We start from the raw sequence: 17,888 nt of genomic DNA, 5'->3' as shown, positions 1-17,888 counted from the left end.
ATTCCGCCGAGCGCCGATAACTCGCTCGCTTAATTTCACTCGGGGACAACGTTCCGTTTTTCTGCCCGGAGAACGCCCAGCCCGACCACCAACAGCCCTCCGCGGAGTACGATTACCCGATTTTGCATAATGCGTCCCCGTGCAGCGCGATAAAGAAAACAGAGGACAACTGGATAGCTTGAAAGACCGCGGAGGAACAAGAGAAGGAGGAGGAGAAGAACGGAGCTGAGTCACGCGTACCTGGAAGAAACGGAAATTCGATTACGGGTACCGAGAACCCGATCGGCCTCTATTGGCAAAATCCACCGTGTACAATGGTGTACACGCATACGCGCGTGGTTCAACCTCCCCCGAAGATAAGGGGAGCAACCGATAAACGGGGTCAATGACGAGAAACGAGACGCCTCGGCGTGGAGACAAGTGGTTCTCGAATTTCCGTCTCGAGGAACCGATAAATCATGCCGGGGAAAAAGCAGCTTCGTTTGCCGGGTCCCGTTCGTATATAATCGTCGCGATAATTTAGGGCCATGGATCGTTGCTCGTCTCGATAACGAGTCTCCGCTGATCGATCCTGGGGAGCTGCAACTCCTCCGCTGCCACCAACGACGAATTAGATGGTTTTTTTTAGTGGTAGCCGGGCTATGTAGGATTTCGGAACGACGTTCGGTCGGTTTACGTAAGCAAACCGGGGAAAATAAATCATCCACTTATCTGGCTAATAAATATTTAGCTAATAGCCGGCTAGTTATTCTAGACACACCCCCGAAGGTAACCCGATATTTATTATTCCCGCTCGGCGCGCGGTGCGGCGCGGCGCCCCGAAATGTTCACAGCTGTACGATTATTGCGCTCCACCCGGTACGCGGCCCAGCCCAAAGACACACGCGGCTGTCTCCACCCTCCTACTTATGTTGCCTTTTTATGAGCTACGGGTAATTACTTAGGCGCTCCGGCTATCTCCATAAAACCGAGCCAACACCGATATCAATTTCCCCGGCGACAATCGCGCTCTCGTCGAGATACTTGACGCGTGGAAAGTTTACGAATTCCGTAAGTCCCCGGAGGGTAATTAATCCTGTCGTGGGAAATTCTCTCCATCCCCTGGCCGGAGACGTTGAAAATCTGACGGCTTTTAGCGGACCGAAAAGAACTGTGTTTACCTAATAACACTGAATGGAAGACCGCGGTCGTAGCCACGTCGACAGCTACTAAATTGTTTCGCATTTTAATTGCCGAGCAGGCAAGGTCTCCGAGGGGCTCGAGACGACACGATGACTCATTCGTTTGAAAATTCGCGAGGCAGGCTGCCGAACGAGTGCCGCTACCGGTATGCAAAGCGCGAATACGCTCGGGGATGAGCAAAGTGGAGGAGATGGGTGCGCGCGCGCGTTGCCCCGGCCAAAGTGTTTTCTCGCGCGTCGCGTCGCGTTCACTCGCGTCGTCTCGCATTCCGGGAAGACGATCCTTGACGAGCGAGAGCCCCCGAAGACGCGGTTACTCGAGTCACATATCACCACGTGACGTCCTCAGAATTTCGCATCCGAGGAGCGCATTTAGATGCAGATACGCCCGCGGAGCAGCTCGGTTAAAAAGACCAGCTAGCAGAGAGAAAGGAAGGCCGAGGGTGGCGAGGGAGGCGAGTAGAAGGGGATGCGAAAAGGGAGCGGGCAGGTCGTTCCGGCGCGAGCTGAACGAAGAAGGAAGAGGAGGACGAGGAGGATGAAGATGAAGAAAACGCGAGATGAAACGGTCAGATAGAAGCTCGAGTGCCACGTGCGAGTCGAGAGGCAGACCTTTTCGCCGGAGAACAGCAGACACGATCGTCGCGTTTCATCGTCTCCAAGATGAACTTGGCGGCCGGCTTGGCTTCTCCTCCGACCGTTCACGATCGGCCAGCGATACAGAGGATCCTCTTTCGGAAGCCAAATTTCTTCCACTTTTTCTTTTCTTCGCGCTCTCCACGCATCAGCTAACCCGATCGAGTACCGTTAGCCCTCGCTCGTTTCCACGGAACCGCGCCAGGAACGTTGAACGACACCGAAGTTATCGATGAAAGTGTAAGGGCTCGATCGTCGCCGTAGCGTTTGTTCCTCGGGCGGGGAATAATTTAAATAATCGTTCGAAGAAACGTTTTATCGCGCCCGCCTGTTGGAGTCGCTCGCCCTGTTCTATCGAAGCTCTATCTACGCGGAGATAAATCGCTTCGCGTACCTATTTCCGACTACTATCCTCGACTTTTCCCGATGTCCCCGTAGATTGGGCGTCCCCGACCGGTACACGAACGATTGGTCCGAAGCGCATCTTCGATAATTTACGGTTAACGAGGCAACCGGCATAAAGTACACGGCGCGTACGATCGGTGTTCCCCAAAATCGTCCCGTCATTGTTTATTGGACTTTCTAAACGTTCCTCGGTCCTCTCCTACGCGCGAGAATTACACGACACAGGGAAACGAGTCGAAGCCGGCTGGAACACGGGTAAACGGACGATAAATTCATTCCGGGAAGAAGATCGAAGACGTACGGACGCATCATCTCGCAGCATTCGATGGACGTTGGGGGAATAACTATTTTCGATGCTTCGGAGAAATACTAGGGAAGTAGGTGCGTTGTTGTCGCGGTAAATATCCACGGGTACATCCACTCGAAGAGAGCCACACTGGTTGGAGGAGAAGCCCATGCGAAGAGGCTGCTAATAACGACGGGAAAGGTTCCCTTGATTGTGAAAGATGGAAATGAGGTAAAGTCGAAGGGCCGAGGGGGAGCCAGCCGATGGGTGCGTCGTTCGTCTCTCGATCAAGTGACTGGGAACTCGAGCATTCTCAATTAATTCAAGCGGGACTTTCTCCCCTGCTCCCTTTTTTTTCTTTCTGTTGTGTTTAAAGTCTTGAGCGTTGCGGATCTCTCGAGGACGAGAGAGAAACGCGGCCTGCTCTCTGCGAAGTCCTGCAGCCGAGATTAGCGGTACACGAAGAGATAGAGGGAGTTAAGGGGGAGCGAGAGAGACAGAGGGAGAAAGGGAATATCTTCAGGATCCCTTTATACGAGTTTCGAGGCTCACCAGCATCGCAGCAACGCCATCAAAGCGGCGTCTCGCCTCGCCACGCACGCCAACCCTTCTCTCCCCATCAGGTTGTTCAAATACTCCGAGCTAATTCTGTTTGGCTTGTTTGTTCTGACGCTGTTCGCCCTACGGTTCTGTATATTAATAACCCCCACACTGGCCTTACTTATTACGCGGGGACTTTGGCCTCCGATCCGGGAAAGCAAAGTGATTAGAAACGGGGTAAGAACGCCGGTAAACATGCCCGTCCCGATCCACCCTCCCTCGGGTCACCGTTTCCTCGGTTAATTAACCGTTTCTTGCCCGACGCTTCAAGGTGCTTTCGAAAAGCTTAGGTTGTCGAGGCAGTGGACCCAGCCGTCTGGAAGTACGGCTGATTTGCCCGGCAAAAAAATTCATCCGCCAGTCGCGACGATCCCGTAATCTATCCAGACGAGAGGTGCCGCTCGATCCAGTCAAACAGAGAGACGTATGTACGACTATCGTTAATCCCCGTCTGAGAAAACTGATTAGACCGACTTAGGGGGCCCCTCTTCCATGGAAGGCACTCGATCTATCTCGCATTCCGTCCTCGCGACTCCCTCGGAAAACCATCAGTTGGAAGCGGATCAAGAAGCTGGGCCGCTCTAACGTAAGAGGATTCCTCTCTGCCCTTCGCAGGATTTTTACCCGTCCCAGGGAACGCGGTGCGACGGAGACACGTTTCGGGGGTTGAAGGATTCCGTGAGACTGGGCACGCGTGGACGTTGATTCCACGTCGCGAGAATCATGCGCGCCCCTTCGTCATCCCGACGACCGGGAGACGACGAACCGGAGCCCTCTCGTTTCGATCGATACCGATGAGCTAAGGATCCGTGGAATTCGAAAGGAGAGCCGTTCCGGGAATCGTCGCGTGTTCTCGTTTCACGCGTAATCGCCGACAGGAGAGCGGCCGATAATCGCGACTAATAATACGGTTCGCGCATTAAGCGAGCTCATAAACGACTCGGTAAATATTGCAACGAGTCGACCAGCAAATTGTTCGAGAGCGGACAGTTAATTATTTACGCCAGTCCGTCGCTTGGGCGACAAATCACGGTGACGTTCGGCCCCAGCTATCCAGCCCGATCGCGATGAGCTAAGACCTCGAAGAATTTCAGGGGTAGCTATGCCGCCTCTTAATCACCGATACCGCGGCCGGATCGATTACGTCGTGCTTTCGAATGACAAGCAACGGGCGATGCTCTTTTCATTTATTTATTTATTCATTTATTACGGTATTTAATGTCTAATTTATGTCTTCAAACATTTTAGGCATCGCATTGCTAATGCAGATGGGCCTATAATTACTGACTTCAGTCGCGCTCCCGGATTTGAGAATGGGAGTAATCAGATTGACTTTCCAGCGCGCAGGGAAATCACCAGCCTTTAAAGAACGATTAAAAATAATCCACAAAGGACGCGACAATATAAAGCAGCATGATTTGAAAAATATTGGAGGAATACCATCTGTACCAGGGCCCTTCTTCACATCCAAAGAGTTTTTACGCGCCCATCGGTGCTTGGAGGCTCGGGGAGCGCGCTAAGAAAGTGTTAAAAACGATGAAGGGTCAGTTGCCTCCAGGAGGCGCAAACTGTGCTGAGGTCCTTGAGACAACACGTGCGCGAGGAAAACCATGAGCACATATTTGGACGTTCCACTTCCGTTTCTCGTGCGGCGCGAGTAGATATAGACAGAGGAGGTGCGAAGTGAACTCTCGAGTGCTCGAGGATGAGAGCACCGGCCCCGTTTTCTCCGCTCGTTCCAGGGAAAAAATCGAGCTTCCGTGCACGAGCCGGTGCGCTCGCCCCCCGGTCCCTTTCCTCCTCCGAAGGGAAACGGGAGGACGTTTAGCAGCTAGAAAAATCAACAGCAGCGTCAAAGAACCTTTTCAAACGGAGCGTTACGCTGCTCGATTAGCGGCACGGCACTAACGATCAACGCTGGAAACCAAGGGAAAAAGGTAAAACGCGAGCCACGACCGATATCCTTTCAGTCGCTGGCCGTTCCAATTCCAACCATTTATTTTCCCTTCTTCTTCTTCTTTTTTTTTTAAATTGGACGCGAAATAACGAGGTTGACCGACCAATAATTCGTTCGTGCCTTTATATCGGGACACGATCGCTGATTAATTATCCCCGGCTCTCGCGTTGGCGTCTCAATTTGGTCGTTATCGGTTATCGATCACGAAAATCTCTAGCGCGTAGCATGGGACCAGGATCGAGTCCCGGGGAGGAGTATCCGTTGCTCTCCGGAGCGGCGTGCCGGCCGACGCGACGCGAGGCGACGCGCGAAGCGGTTCGGACAGTTTATCACTTTGCATCGCGGCGAGGCCGGGATATTCAGCGTTCGACACCCACGTAGGGTCGCGCAGGAGGAGTCGACGGGTTCGAGTGAAATTTTCAGCGGCGCTGGGCACACAGGCCCGCGCCTATTAGCTACACATGCACGCAGGAAACTATACGTCCTACGAGGTTTAAATAAACGCATCCTCTCTCTCTCTCTCGCTCCGCTCGTTCCTCTCCTCCCTATCCGGCGGCCGTCTCTCTAATTTGTCCGTTCAAACAAAAAGCAATTTGTTACCCAGCGGACTGACTCTTGGTCCGGCGGTGCACGTCCCGCGCGAGACGAGCACAGCGAGAGCGAGAGGAGAAAATGTGTGCCCCCGTGCGCGCGTGTGTGTGTGTGTGTGTAAACGAGAGACACGGAGAACGAGAGGGAGATCGAGGGGCGAAAGCAAGATGAAAAGAGAAAAAGAGCGCGAACGCACGCGCGCGCAACGGAGAGAGAAGGAGAGACGAAGAGGGAGCAGGAGGTGCTGGATGGTCGGTGGTGAAGGAGGAGGAGGAGGTAGTGGCTGATTTAAACCTGTCTGGCGGCCCGCTGCGCGCTTAACAACTGAAAAACAAACATGGCGCCGAGAGAGCGCACCGGCCAGCGGGAGCCCACGTATGCCGCGCGCACCGAGACCATAAAGTGCTTCTGGTACCCCCGGAACCCGCTCTTCTTCCTCCACCGTGTTCATTCTGTCGCTTCGGACGCCTCGCGGACGGACCCAAAGATTTTTCCCCAGCGAAACGGTGCTGGCTATTTTCCCGAAGCTTTTCCCACGTCTGCCGCTCGGTCGCGGGTTCCACGGCGCTAAGCGCGTGAGCGATCCAATACGCGCGGACCACCTTGAATTCCCTGGCCGAGTGCAGGCTGCTACTTCCGAAGTCCGACCCGATTTGTAACTCCCTTGCAAAACGTGCGCTCGCTGTTTCGCTCGCAGAATACTCTTACGTAGCTCCCTCAACGAGATCAGCTAAACGAGATCCCGGTGAATCGATTGCAAAAACTTACCCCTGGGGTGTTGGCTTCCGGGCCGAACGGGTACTTTGTCCACTCGAGCTTCTCCTCCTGTGTCGTGTCCAAGAGAACAACTGCAACGAAAAAGAGAGCGTGCGGTTAGTGGCGATGCTAAATTCGTATCTGCGTTGTCCTTCGTTTGTCCAGCTCTGATGGACAATTTAATCGCGGGGCTGTTCGAAGGGAGAAAGAAAACGGGAGGGCTGCAATGGGAAATTGCAGACGACGGGTATGCTAATCGTCGGTCAAGGTAATCTTTCATCGCGTCGAAATCCTCGTCGGTGTATCGAAACGCGCCGGAGAGCCCCTAGCAAAGATTTTACCGTAAAAAGTCAACGTTTCGAGGGGGATGAGGGAAACGACTCCCTCTCAAAATGGCGGATCCTCGAGACCGTGCTAAAACACCTTGCTTCTCGGCAGCTCTCGTTCTCTCATCCTATACGAGAAGGGTGAGAAAGCCCCGGCCGCGAGGCGAAACAGGGAAAGAGGGAGAAAGAGGGAGAAGAAGGGTCGCGGGTATCGTTGCACACGCAGCAAAGCCAGCAGGTTGTGCGTCGTGTCCTGCGACACGTTTGTAGTGGTGGTCGTATCGACCGGCTCTCGGCTGCTGCTACAACCCACCCTCTTTCCTCTTTCCTCTTTCCGCTTTTCTCCCTTTCTCACTCCCACGTGGCTTCTCTCTTCACCCTCCGGCTTTCACCCCGTTTTCGAATCTCTCTCTGTCCATCCTCCACTTCCCTCTCTCTGCTTTCCCTGTCTATCGGCCTGTGTCCGTCCTTCTTCCACGGTGTTCACCACCGCCGTGCTGCTATCGGTCCAACCCCCTTCACTCCCTTTCTCTTTTCCCCTTTCGCGACTTCAATGACCTCTCTGCTTTTCTACGCGTCGATCTTCCTCCGTTTCGCGCGACGCCCTCGCTTCCACCCTCGCTCCTCCCCTTCACTCTTCATCCCTTTCTATTTTTCTCGATTACTGTAACTGCGTCCTCGTCGCACGGTGTTCAGCAGTGCCACGCAACTATCAGCCGCGTCGCCCCCGAAGCGCGAGCAGCGTCGTCGTCGCCATCGTCGTCGTCGCCGTCGTAGTCGTCGTCATCGTCGTCGTCGTCGTCGTCGTCGATCCCTCCCCAGACTCTGGGTCCTTGAATTCCTAGACCAAAGTACCCCAGCCGACGCGGTGGGTGCACAGCCCACCCCTGCCACCTCCACCATCGCCACCACCACCACCACCGCCACCGCTACCGGATGGAATCTCAAAGGTGAAAACTGCGCGCTGCAAAATCCATCCGAGCTCCTCGTCCCTCTCCCTTCGCCCTTCGCCAGCTCCGTGTTCCCGTCGACTCTTTGCCATCGTCACTACCCCCTGTCTACCACCACCGACTGCTTCGACGAGCCACGCAGAATCCCAGGGGCTCTCACGCGTACCGCGATTATCCGACCTCATCGAGACACCGTCGAAACACGGGGTGCCGGTGAAAATAATTGTCCCGCCGCCACCTGCTTCTGCCGTTCCTTTCACCGGTCCCGTCAAATTTTCGTCGCGGCTTTCCCGCCTCTTTCAAAGGGGATTCCCCGTCCCTTCCGCGCGCCCAGACGGAAACGTGTGCCACTGCAAATTACACCGACTGCTCTAATCGCTCGACTTTTCCCTAATCCTAACGTCCATGCTAGTATTCCCAACGTAGGAGGCAGAAAGTAGCGTTCCCTGCAGGATTCCCCGAACCGTACGCGATTTGCGGTCCCAAGTCGACCAAGGAATTCCAGGGATGGGAGGGTGTTTCGTAATGGACGCATAGGTATCCGTGAATTCTCGCGAACAGACCCTCGACCCGAAGCCACTCGAGCCGGTCCTCCTCTAAGTCGTCTCATTGTGTGTAATGGGCTTTGCAGCGCGCCGGCCTAATTCGAGCACCCTCCAGAAGCACTTCGGATATATCCAGCAACGCTCCGCCCTGCGCCGAATTCGCCAAGTAAGATCCAAGTTTCTCTCGCCACCTCGGCTCCGATAAACTTCCGCAATGGTAAAGCTTCCAGATTGACCCGCTATTCCGTAGCTGCCCAGAGGATTTACTCAGGGCAGCCGGATCTGGCGAGTTTCTTCCGTTTGCTGTTGCGAAAGCTCGGAAACGATTAGACCGGGCGCTATCCCAGCTCCCCATCGACGCTGAGACGCTGCCGATTAGTGCCGAGTAACAGAAAAATTTCAATCGCATTATGCAGCTGAGATGAAAAATTTCGCGAGCCGCATGATCCGCGGTGGTCTCGCGCGAGTAAAGAGAAAGTGGCGGGCTAGTAGGCACGGTGGGCTCGCAGATGCGACCGCGGTGCATCGTGCGTGCGACACGTACCTGCATTATGCCACTTAGTGCGACACGTGTCATGCGAAGCAAGCTACTCGTGCAGGCATCGTGGAATTCCTCGGGTGCACGAGGCAGACGGAATCGCGACGAGGAGCAGAGGGCGGTCGTGCCCGTCACCGGAAGCGAAGGTGCGTTTGCAAGGGACACTCCGATAAACCTCGGTGTCTGTCACGTTGCCCACTGATACAGTGACATTTGAGATTTGAAGATTTTCGAAGCAACAGCGTGTTGGAGCGCCGCCACGTCGATGGAAAAGAATTTCTCGGGGGAAGCTACGGAGGAGAGCGGACGTTCCCGAAAGCGAGCATTTTCGCCGGACGCGGTATCAGTGGCGAGAGATCGACGAGGCGAGTCAAACGGCAATCTCTTGAGCCAATGAAGCAGCCCGACATCAGGCAGAGGAGCGGGAAGATTGCCTGTATCGCGGAGGATAGGACGAGTCGCGAGGTCAGCGTCGAATTACTATTCCCGAGGGTGTTTACCGAGAAGCGGAAAGGAGCGAGCGGTCCGTCGAATAGTCGTGAAAACGACCGTGCGTCCCGATGCTTTCTCCTCTTACCCTCCTTCGCTCGATCCCCTTCCTCCGAACACGCACTCTCGCCAGTACGTAGGAGCGCGCACGTGTGAGTAACCGGTGTACGACGCGGTCCCGTGAGACGTACCGAATTTAAATTTCAAATTTGGAGCGTGTCGCTGGGTGTGACGGTATGCATAGCGTTGCCTGCCGGCCCTAACTCACTCCACCGATCGTGCGTCTTTCTTCTCTCCCGAACTTCTATGTCCCTCCCTCTGCCTCTCTCTACCACCCTCGGTCACAAGTCCTCCCTCGCTCTCCCATCAGCTCACCATATATCCGTCCGTCTCCCAAGTTCCCTCCATTTATCTGTCTATCTATCTTCCTTCCTGGCCCTCTTTCCCCCGTATCGGAGGAAAAGACCTCGATTTTTCATATTATTCAAATGAGAGAGAACGTGCGCGCGCTCCGAGCCGAGCATCGATATGCGCAACGGGGGGAAAAAAATCGGGAAGACTTGGGCGGGTTCAGCTGGCAGAAAATCACCGCGCGTCGAGGCAATAAGGTAAATGGCCCAATGCTTAAACAGTTAAGGCGAAGCTTGCGGTTACTAAGACTTTTTATAATTAAAAGCAATTGTTAGACCGAGTCTTCTTCTTTCAAAAAATGTATTACAGAGTATAATTTATATAAAGAGAAATATTAAAATGTATAATTTATTAAAAGCGTCCATTGCATCCAGTGATTGAACAGAATTTACGGCATGTCCCAGTGATTAAACTTAGCTATCTCAGTGTTTGAACATAAAATAAAATTGAATAAAAATCATTGATAAAACAATAATTAACATTTTTTTATATTGCAGAACTTTAAGAAGTTCGGAAACAAATATGAAAACAATAAAATATAAAAATAAAAGCTTATAAAATAAGAGCTATGACTTTATAACCTAAAATAAGGAAAATGTCCAGCGGTAGAACAGTTAAGGAAACAGTTGAGATAATTGCAATTTCTTTTAAGTATTTAAACAGTATAAAATTATAACTAAAGACAATTATTCTAAAGCGTAAAATTTCTACTGTCAGATAAAGTAACAAGAATCTACATTTGTTAAAGGAAAAGTTTCAAATTAATTAAAATATGCAACTGTTCATATGGGCCAGTAATTAAATGAAATTCGTAGCATATCCAAGTCATTAATTATCAGTGTCCCAATTATTGAATATATATTTAATTGAACTATTTCTATCAGTTAATGAAAAGAAATCAACATGGTAATATTTTGGGGTAATAAAACTATTTTATTTATAATAAATTTGTGTTCAATTTTTATTATTTACCCGAATTGATTAATTTGGGTTTTTTTAGTCGCTGTACCTGCAAATTAGTAAAACTGTTATTATTAACAATTTTTCTCCTCAATTTTTAATTATTGGGCCTTGTTTAAGCACTGGGCCATTTACCTTATCTCGAGTGTAGAGAGATGGAGGAGGAATATCGCGGTCGCGAGAATCGCGCGACGATGAAAAATGCCACGAAATTCTAGGGTGGATCGATGCCGTTCGACGTCGGAGAGATCGATGCCGTCGGCTTATCGGTAAAACACCAGCTCGATTTCCAATTATTCTTGCGCAAGAAGGAGAGCCTGGGCTTTCTCCGCTCGCTAACGTTGCGTTGGATGCAACGGCGACGCGTTGTCGTCTTGATTCCGTCCGAGTACAATGCGTCCCGTCTAATCGGAGACGATCGCGATCCACGGATCCACGATCGCGCACGCACACGGACACGCACACGCGCCCCCAGCGACAGGCCGAAAGAAATGAGAATGCCCGGTTGGACGATAAATCAATAGCCGAGGTCGCCGAAGGAGATGGATGAGTGACGTAACGAGCCTGTTCTTACCGTACGCTTGTAAGAGAGGTCGGCTCTCGCGCGTATATAACCCAAGACACGATTGAATCGCGCGGGGGAACCTGTTGCCCGATCCGGGAGACGAGCGACCGGCTACTCGACGCCGATTAAGATTACGATTTCGCCTCCTGCCCGCACGCACACCTGCGCGATGGCCCCGCTGTTGCTCGATATAATATCGTCCCCTGTCCTCCGGCTGCCATTCACCCCAATCAGCCGCCACACCGGAAAGCCGATCGCTGGACCAGATTTTTCAATCTCACGATTCACGGTGTTTCGGCCTTTAAACGGAACCGGAGGGCCGAGCGACTTTGCCGGGGAAGGGAATACCTTTCAGAAGGAGAGACACGCGGGCAGAGAGAAGGAGGGAGAGAGTAAGGGAAAGAGCTCCGATCAGGCTCGCCGGAAATAGGTTACGACCGATGTTATCGCGCGGCGAAATTTACGTTTCGCATATAAGTCGAGCAAACCCGGCGCGGCGTCATCCCCGATTCGTCGATCTTATCTCTTGTCCGTAAAGACGAACTCGTCGAAATACCCGCGTTGCGTGCTTCCCTGCCGTTTGAACTATCGGGCTGCCCCTTTCCGCGATCGCAGTCCACGTAAATCTCGGACGATTCAATCTCTGGAGCCGAGGTGCGGCGCGCTCGCTTTGCAGGGGCTAGCGAGAGCGGGACGGATAGAGAAGCAGGGAACGGAGGAAGGAGAATATTCCAGCAGTTCAAAGGCTCGATCGATCATAGACGCGGATCGATCGCGGCGACCGAAGGGTCAGGGGAACGACTTCCGATAGCTCCTATATCATTCGAAACAAGAGACGCGTGTGCGTTCGATTATCGATGCTCGTGCGAGCCTCGCTGCCAACCACCGCCGTGCGTCCAGATGCACGAGTTTCGGTGGATCGACCAACAGAGACGCGAGAGACGCGAGAGAGGCGAAAGCGATCGAGACAGAGGGAGGAAGCGAGAAGAGACGAGTGGAGAAGTGGAGAAGAGGAGATTGCCGGTGAGAGGAGACCACCTACGAACGCGGAGTGCGCGCGGCCAGCGCATATCCAATGGTATACGTTCCTCGACTTTATTTCGGCTCTAAAAATGCCGGGACGAGGATCGTCCTGACACGACTGTCGCGCGCGCGCGCGAGCGAGCGAGCGAGCGCGCCCGCGGCTCGTCTTTTCCCCGGAGCTCTCGGAGAGCTCTCCTCCCGCCGAATGTCGAAGCTCTTTTCTCTTTGCAACCAACGACGCGACGCCTCCGTGCCTTTGGCTTAACGGCCTTCCAATTTGTCAGGATCTCTCTTCCTCCCCCCTTGTGCCGTTCCGTCTCTTTCTCTTTCCGCGTCTTTTCTTCCTTTGCAACCCTCCCGTGCTCCTTTATTCTCTCCTCCACCGAGAACTCTCTCTTTCTCCTCCGTTCTCCTTGGTTCTCCTCCTTCCGCTTGCCTTGTTCCTTCTGGCCTGTTGAGTGAGAGAGAGAGAGGAGAGAACTCTTGCTCGCTCCTCTTTGCCGACGTATCCTATCGCACCTCGAACCGTTCACCAGGGTGTCGTTGACCTATCGGACGGCCGCGCTTCGAGCTCGCGGCCGATCGTTCGGTCACTCTGCCAAATTCGTGCATCGATGTAGCGCCGCCGAACCCGAGGACGATAGAGAATCCGGTCTTAATTGTCGGCTCGTCTACGGAGAGTCGAGAGTAGAAAGTCGAGAGCGCGGCCCGATCCACTCTTCCCTCGTAATGATGGCCCTCGAGGATCTTTTTAATTACGCTCGCGATCAAACATCTCGCCGGGTATCATCGGTCGCATCTCGAATGCCAGCCATCTCGCGAGAGATTCCCCCGGATCGATCCGAGATAAATCAGCTCGCGACGTCTTGATCGTCACCGACACCGGACCGTCCGAGGATTTCGAGGGGGGGCAACCGTGGGAGGAATCACCCCGAGCTCCAATCGGATGCTGAAGAAAACGCGAGAACGACGCGAGGAGGAGAGCGAGAGGGAGCTGAAGGTGGAGGCGGCGAAGACGGTGAAGGCGGAGAAGGAACAAGAGGGACAAGTCAGGGGGAAGAGAGAAAAAATATGAGGTGCTCGGAAACTTAACCCCAGTCTCCGTTCGCTGCGGGATCCCGTGGGCACCGGGCACGATCTTTGGGTCCAACTGGGCGGCATGGGGAGCCTAAGGGAACAGCCAGAACCAACGGAGAAGGGTGAAAGGGGTTCCGAAGGTGGCTCGGCCCACGCTACGATGGGGGCCAGCACGCCAGCCTTCGCTGGAATTACCATTTACATAGCGTTATTATGTTTGCGCATAATGTATGTACACGTGTTAAATCAATTATTTAAACAATATGGGTCCCAATGGTGACGGTGTGACGCGGCCGCGGATGAATCGGGAGATACATACAAGGGGAACGGCTCGGAGGAGAGGATCCAGCCTGGATACCGCGTGTCCACGAGATGTTAGATTACCAGTCGCTTTACCTTTTTCTCTCTTTCTCCGTCTATAATTTTCCCTCTCCCTTGTCGGCCCTCGCCCATTCTCCCACCCCCCCGAACGGTCCTCCGGCTCTCCCCGGCCCCCGCCGGTTCTCGCGAGGCTCTTTGCATATGGATCTTGAATTTCAATTGTGCTTTTCAAGTGCAGCCCCCTCCCTTTTGTTTCCCCCGTCCGTCTCGGCCCAACTGCCTTCACCCTCACCTTTATTCCCGCTCTCGCCTCGCTTCGTCGCTCCCCGCCCTCTGTTTCCCTTTCAATCTCCTTTCCTCCTCGCGACGCACGGAGGGACACAAGCGCGACAGACAACGCGATGAGCTGGCACGAAACGCGAGTACCGGAACACCCGGCCGGGGGGATGGAATGCGTGGACGAAGTTGAGGGGTAAACGCGAAACGGGGGGACGTAGGTGAAAACAACGGTGTCGCGAGGCCGAGCATCCATCATTCGCTGGATGGAAGCCAAGTCATCGAAATACTTATTTGTTCCTGTGCACGCGGTGATGTAGGTGCCTACGTTCAGCCGGATGGATAAATAAAACTTCTCAGTGACGTCTCTCTCCGACTCGTAAATTTGTTGGGCGGTGTTTAGCGCGACTACACGGCGACGATACTACTCGGGCCGCGCGCGAGCATGTCCCGCCGAGCTGACTTTTAATTTATCCCACCACCCTCCGCTCGCTTCGAAGCATCGTCTTTCCTGGCCGGTCGCGAGCCGCGCGCGTCACCGTTCCCCGCATTAGCATCTAAATCACTCGGCGCGAGAGGCCCTTTGGGAAAGAATCGGCCGCGATGAAACAACGGCAATCAAATTCATTAGCTTAAAGAGCCATGCGAAACCGGCACCGGGGCACAGTGGGACGGATCGACGTTTAGGTAGGCATTCAGTTCATTTCTTACATATTTCATCATTTAATGATTATAATCTAAGATTACAGGTAATGTATTGTATAATAAATACAATAATCTTTTTTTTTCTCGTCGCTCTTTTTAATAATGGGACTTCAAGAGTCCCTTCATGTTGATTTCCATGTATATACATCCATATATATGGATCGGGGCTTATTAATAAATTCACATCCAACATATATTATTCATTATTATTATATTTGAACATTACTCAATTAGTGTAATTTAAAGTTAAAAATACGAAAATGGTAACAAAAAATCTTAAGTTGGCAATAGAATATAAGTGTTTATATTTTTCATTACAAGAAAAAGACTAACTAAAACTATTCCAATGTGTAAAAGCTGGTCATTTTCTAAAAATGGAAATCTAAAATTTTTTTTAGAATATTTAACTGAGGAAGCCCAGAACGCCCGAAATAATGATTTTAAAAACTACTGCGAATTATACGCAAAACGAGCAGCCGAAAAATGACAAATCAAGATGTTCTAAATAATGTATTAATAAGCCCCGTCCCATATATATGGATGTATATATATGGAAATCAACATGAAGGGACTCTTGAAGTCCCATTATTAAAAAGAGCGACGAGAAAAAAAATGATCGTTGTATTTATTGTACAATACATTACCTGTAATCTTAGATTATATTCATTAAATGATGAAATATGTAAGAAATGAACTGAATGCCTACCTAAACGTCGATCCGTCCCACTGTGCGGGGGTTCCGCGACCAGTTAGGTCTCGATCCCAACTTGCCGCAAAAAGAGCCTTCGAATCTTTTTTCCGGAGCAATTTGCACCATCTACCTGGCCGTCCGTCGAATATATGTAGATACCCAAGTCCCATTTTTCCTTCTCTCTTTCCTCGAACGTTTTCACCGCCCCTCATCATCGATCCGCGCGCGCATTAGCATGCAAATTAGCCTCTGACCACAATAATCAAATTAATCGTCCCGTATAACCCATCGGCCGTTATCAAACCCCGCACCACGAGACAAAAGCGCGCCGGATCATCCCTGTCCTACACGTCCTGCCTCCACCTCCGCATCCGCCTCCTCCCGCCCTCTGCCCTGTCTGCTTCTGTTCCCCCATTTTTTATTCGATCCATGTCTTCCCAACTCGTCAACCGGCTATAAATTCCTCGTTATAACCTCGGTCGCTTTTTTTTTTACGCTTTTTCCCCCAGCGGGTCCATCGATTCGTCGAAGCGATCGCGGCGGAAATCGCTGGAAAATTGATAGACCGGCGTGGCGCTGGCCGGCGCAACGAAACCTTTATTGGAAATTTATGCGGATCAGTAATTCTACTAGCGGCGATACTGTTAGGTATTCGAGGATCGTTACCGCTCGGCCGATATCGGCCGTGGATTATACGGGACGCGCGAGTACAGGAGAACACGGGCACGCGCGCACACGGACACGCGAGTTAATTAATAAAATGACCGCGATAGGGGACGGGGCGGAAAGTACTCCGATTCGCGGTAGCGGTGTCTCCGTTTTCTCGAGTCCATTTGTCGGCCACCTGTCCGATCGGCAATTTATGCCTCTCGGTAATTTCACATACCGAGAATATTAGACATCGACACGTTCCCTCCGCTACCAGCGCGAGCCAGCGAGCGAGCGACCGCTGCAACGTGCTCGATCGCTCGCGTGTAGTCAGCATGCAACGCCTGAGCAGAGGTGGAGAGAACCTATACGATCTTGTGGCAAGTCTCACACAGAAACGGCCCTGCACACGTTCGTTAAAGCAGCTTTCTCTCTCTCTCTCACTCTCTCCCCTCCGGTAGGTATACACGCCATACACCCTGCGACCGCGATTTATCTCGACCGGTTAATGCGTTCCGAGAATCTATTACTGGCCTCCCAATATTATAATTATTTTATTAGCAGGTCACTCATTATTCTCCTTTTTACGACCGCCCGGTGAGATTACGATTATTTTCCCTCCCTTGGCGGCTACCTTTTTGTCTTTCATTTGCATGGAGACCCCGGGAGGAATCAAAAGCGTCCTTTCTGCTCGGTTCGCGAGCGTCCCAGGCAGCCGTGCATTAATCGAATTCGGTGCCCCGCTCGCGCTCGCGGACAGCGCGTGTTTTGTCCGCTCGGAGTGATCGTCACCGTGAACAGCTCATCGTCCGCGGCTTTATTTTATCGTTAAGGTATTAAGCGGCCGGTTCGACGAAGCCTCGGTGAGTCACGCACTGTGTCCGTGGATAAGGCGATCGTACAAACGTGTACCTACTTTCCAGAAATATGCACTCGCGCCGATCGCCAATGAACAGCAGATGCAGTTGGCCGGTGAGTCTTCTAGGGGAGGATTTTCTCGGAAGCGCGTATCGATTCGGCCGCGACGGCTTCTCGATTTCGTGGAGCAGCCCGTTATTAATCAGCGCGAGTCGCGTGACGTTCATTAGCAATGCGTTCGAAGGAAATATTTGCGGCTTCGGCCGATCCCCCAGCGTTTCCCCGTTCTGTCGCCCTCGCCCTCTCTTCTCCGCTGCGAGGAATCTTTTAATTCCGTGGCAGAGGGAGGGGTATACTATATTCCCGCGCGCGTTGTTAAGCCGGAGATTTTACGACACGATCCGAAATAACGAGAAACCTGAGTCATCCGCGCGCATAACTTATCTCGTTTCGTTTCACGTTCGAGTTACCATTCAGCCTCCATTTGCGTGACCCCACCGCGGGCGGCTCGGAGAAAAGTCACGATCCTAATCCCGTGGAGGGAGCTCGTCGGCCTAGATATCTCGCTCGTATCGCGCCTTAATTCAATCACCTTTCCCGATCCTTTTTCCACGCCCGTCCTGGACGAAGGTCGAATTAAAAGTAATTACCTACCGGCGGCGGACAGAGCCGGCCGTCGAGATGAATCGAGCTGCACGCGGACACCGCTGTTACAATCTCACGAGGATTACGGACATTCGCAATTTGCTATTCGCGAATGACGATACTGCCGCGAGGAGGAGACGGAGGCCTCCGGCCCTGTTCACTCGGGTATTATCATAATTGAAAAACATAATCCGCCCGATGCTATCGCTCTCTCTCCGCGTACACATATACATATAAAGAAAATGTATTGCTTTAAGTCAAATTTTACCGCGCCCCAAGCGTCTGTAACGCAAACTGCCGTGCACGGCGGAGATAGAGAGGTATCTTAAAAGAGTCACGTGTAAAGATATTAATTGGTCACGATAATTAAGTATAAGATTAATCAGGTTGTTAGTTTAAAGTTGTGTAAAGGGGAATTGACCATTAAAGAATAGACTTTAATTGTCGT

The 17,888-nt window shown here is 52.2% G+C and overlaps 1 protein-coding gene across 4 annotated transcripts in view; it reads right to left on the bottom strand.

Annotated features, from left to right (window-relative positions):
- Window positions 1-17,888, bottom strand: part of Eph (Eph receptor tyrosine kinase) — a 96,813-nt gene that overhangs the window by 37,449 nt on the left and 41,476 nt on the right. For all 4 annotated transcript variants that reach the window (XM_076824316.1, XM_076824317.1, XM_076824318.1 and 1 more), the window contains exon 4: window positions 6,425-6,504. In XM_076824316.1, the coding sequence (XP_076680431.1) occupies window positions 6,425-6,504 (80 nt within the window). The remainder of the gene's footprint in view (window positions 1-6,424; window positions 6,505-17,888) is intronic.

The sequence above is a fragment of the Andrena cerasifolii genome, chromosome 12 (assembly GCF_050908995.1).
Source record: "Andrena cerasifolii isolate SP2316 chromosome 12, iyAndCera1_principal, whole genome shotgun sequence".
NCBI lineage: Eukaryota > Metazoa > Arthropoda > Insecta > Hymenoptera > Andrenidae > Andrena > Andrena cerasifolii.
The sequence above is the reverse complement of the archived record's forward strand: the minus strand, read 5'-3'. Positions and strand labels throughout refer to the sequence as shown.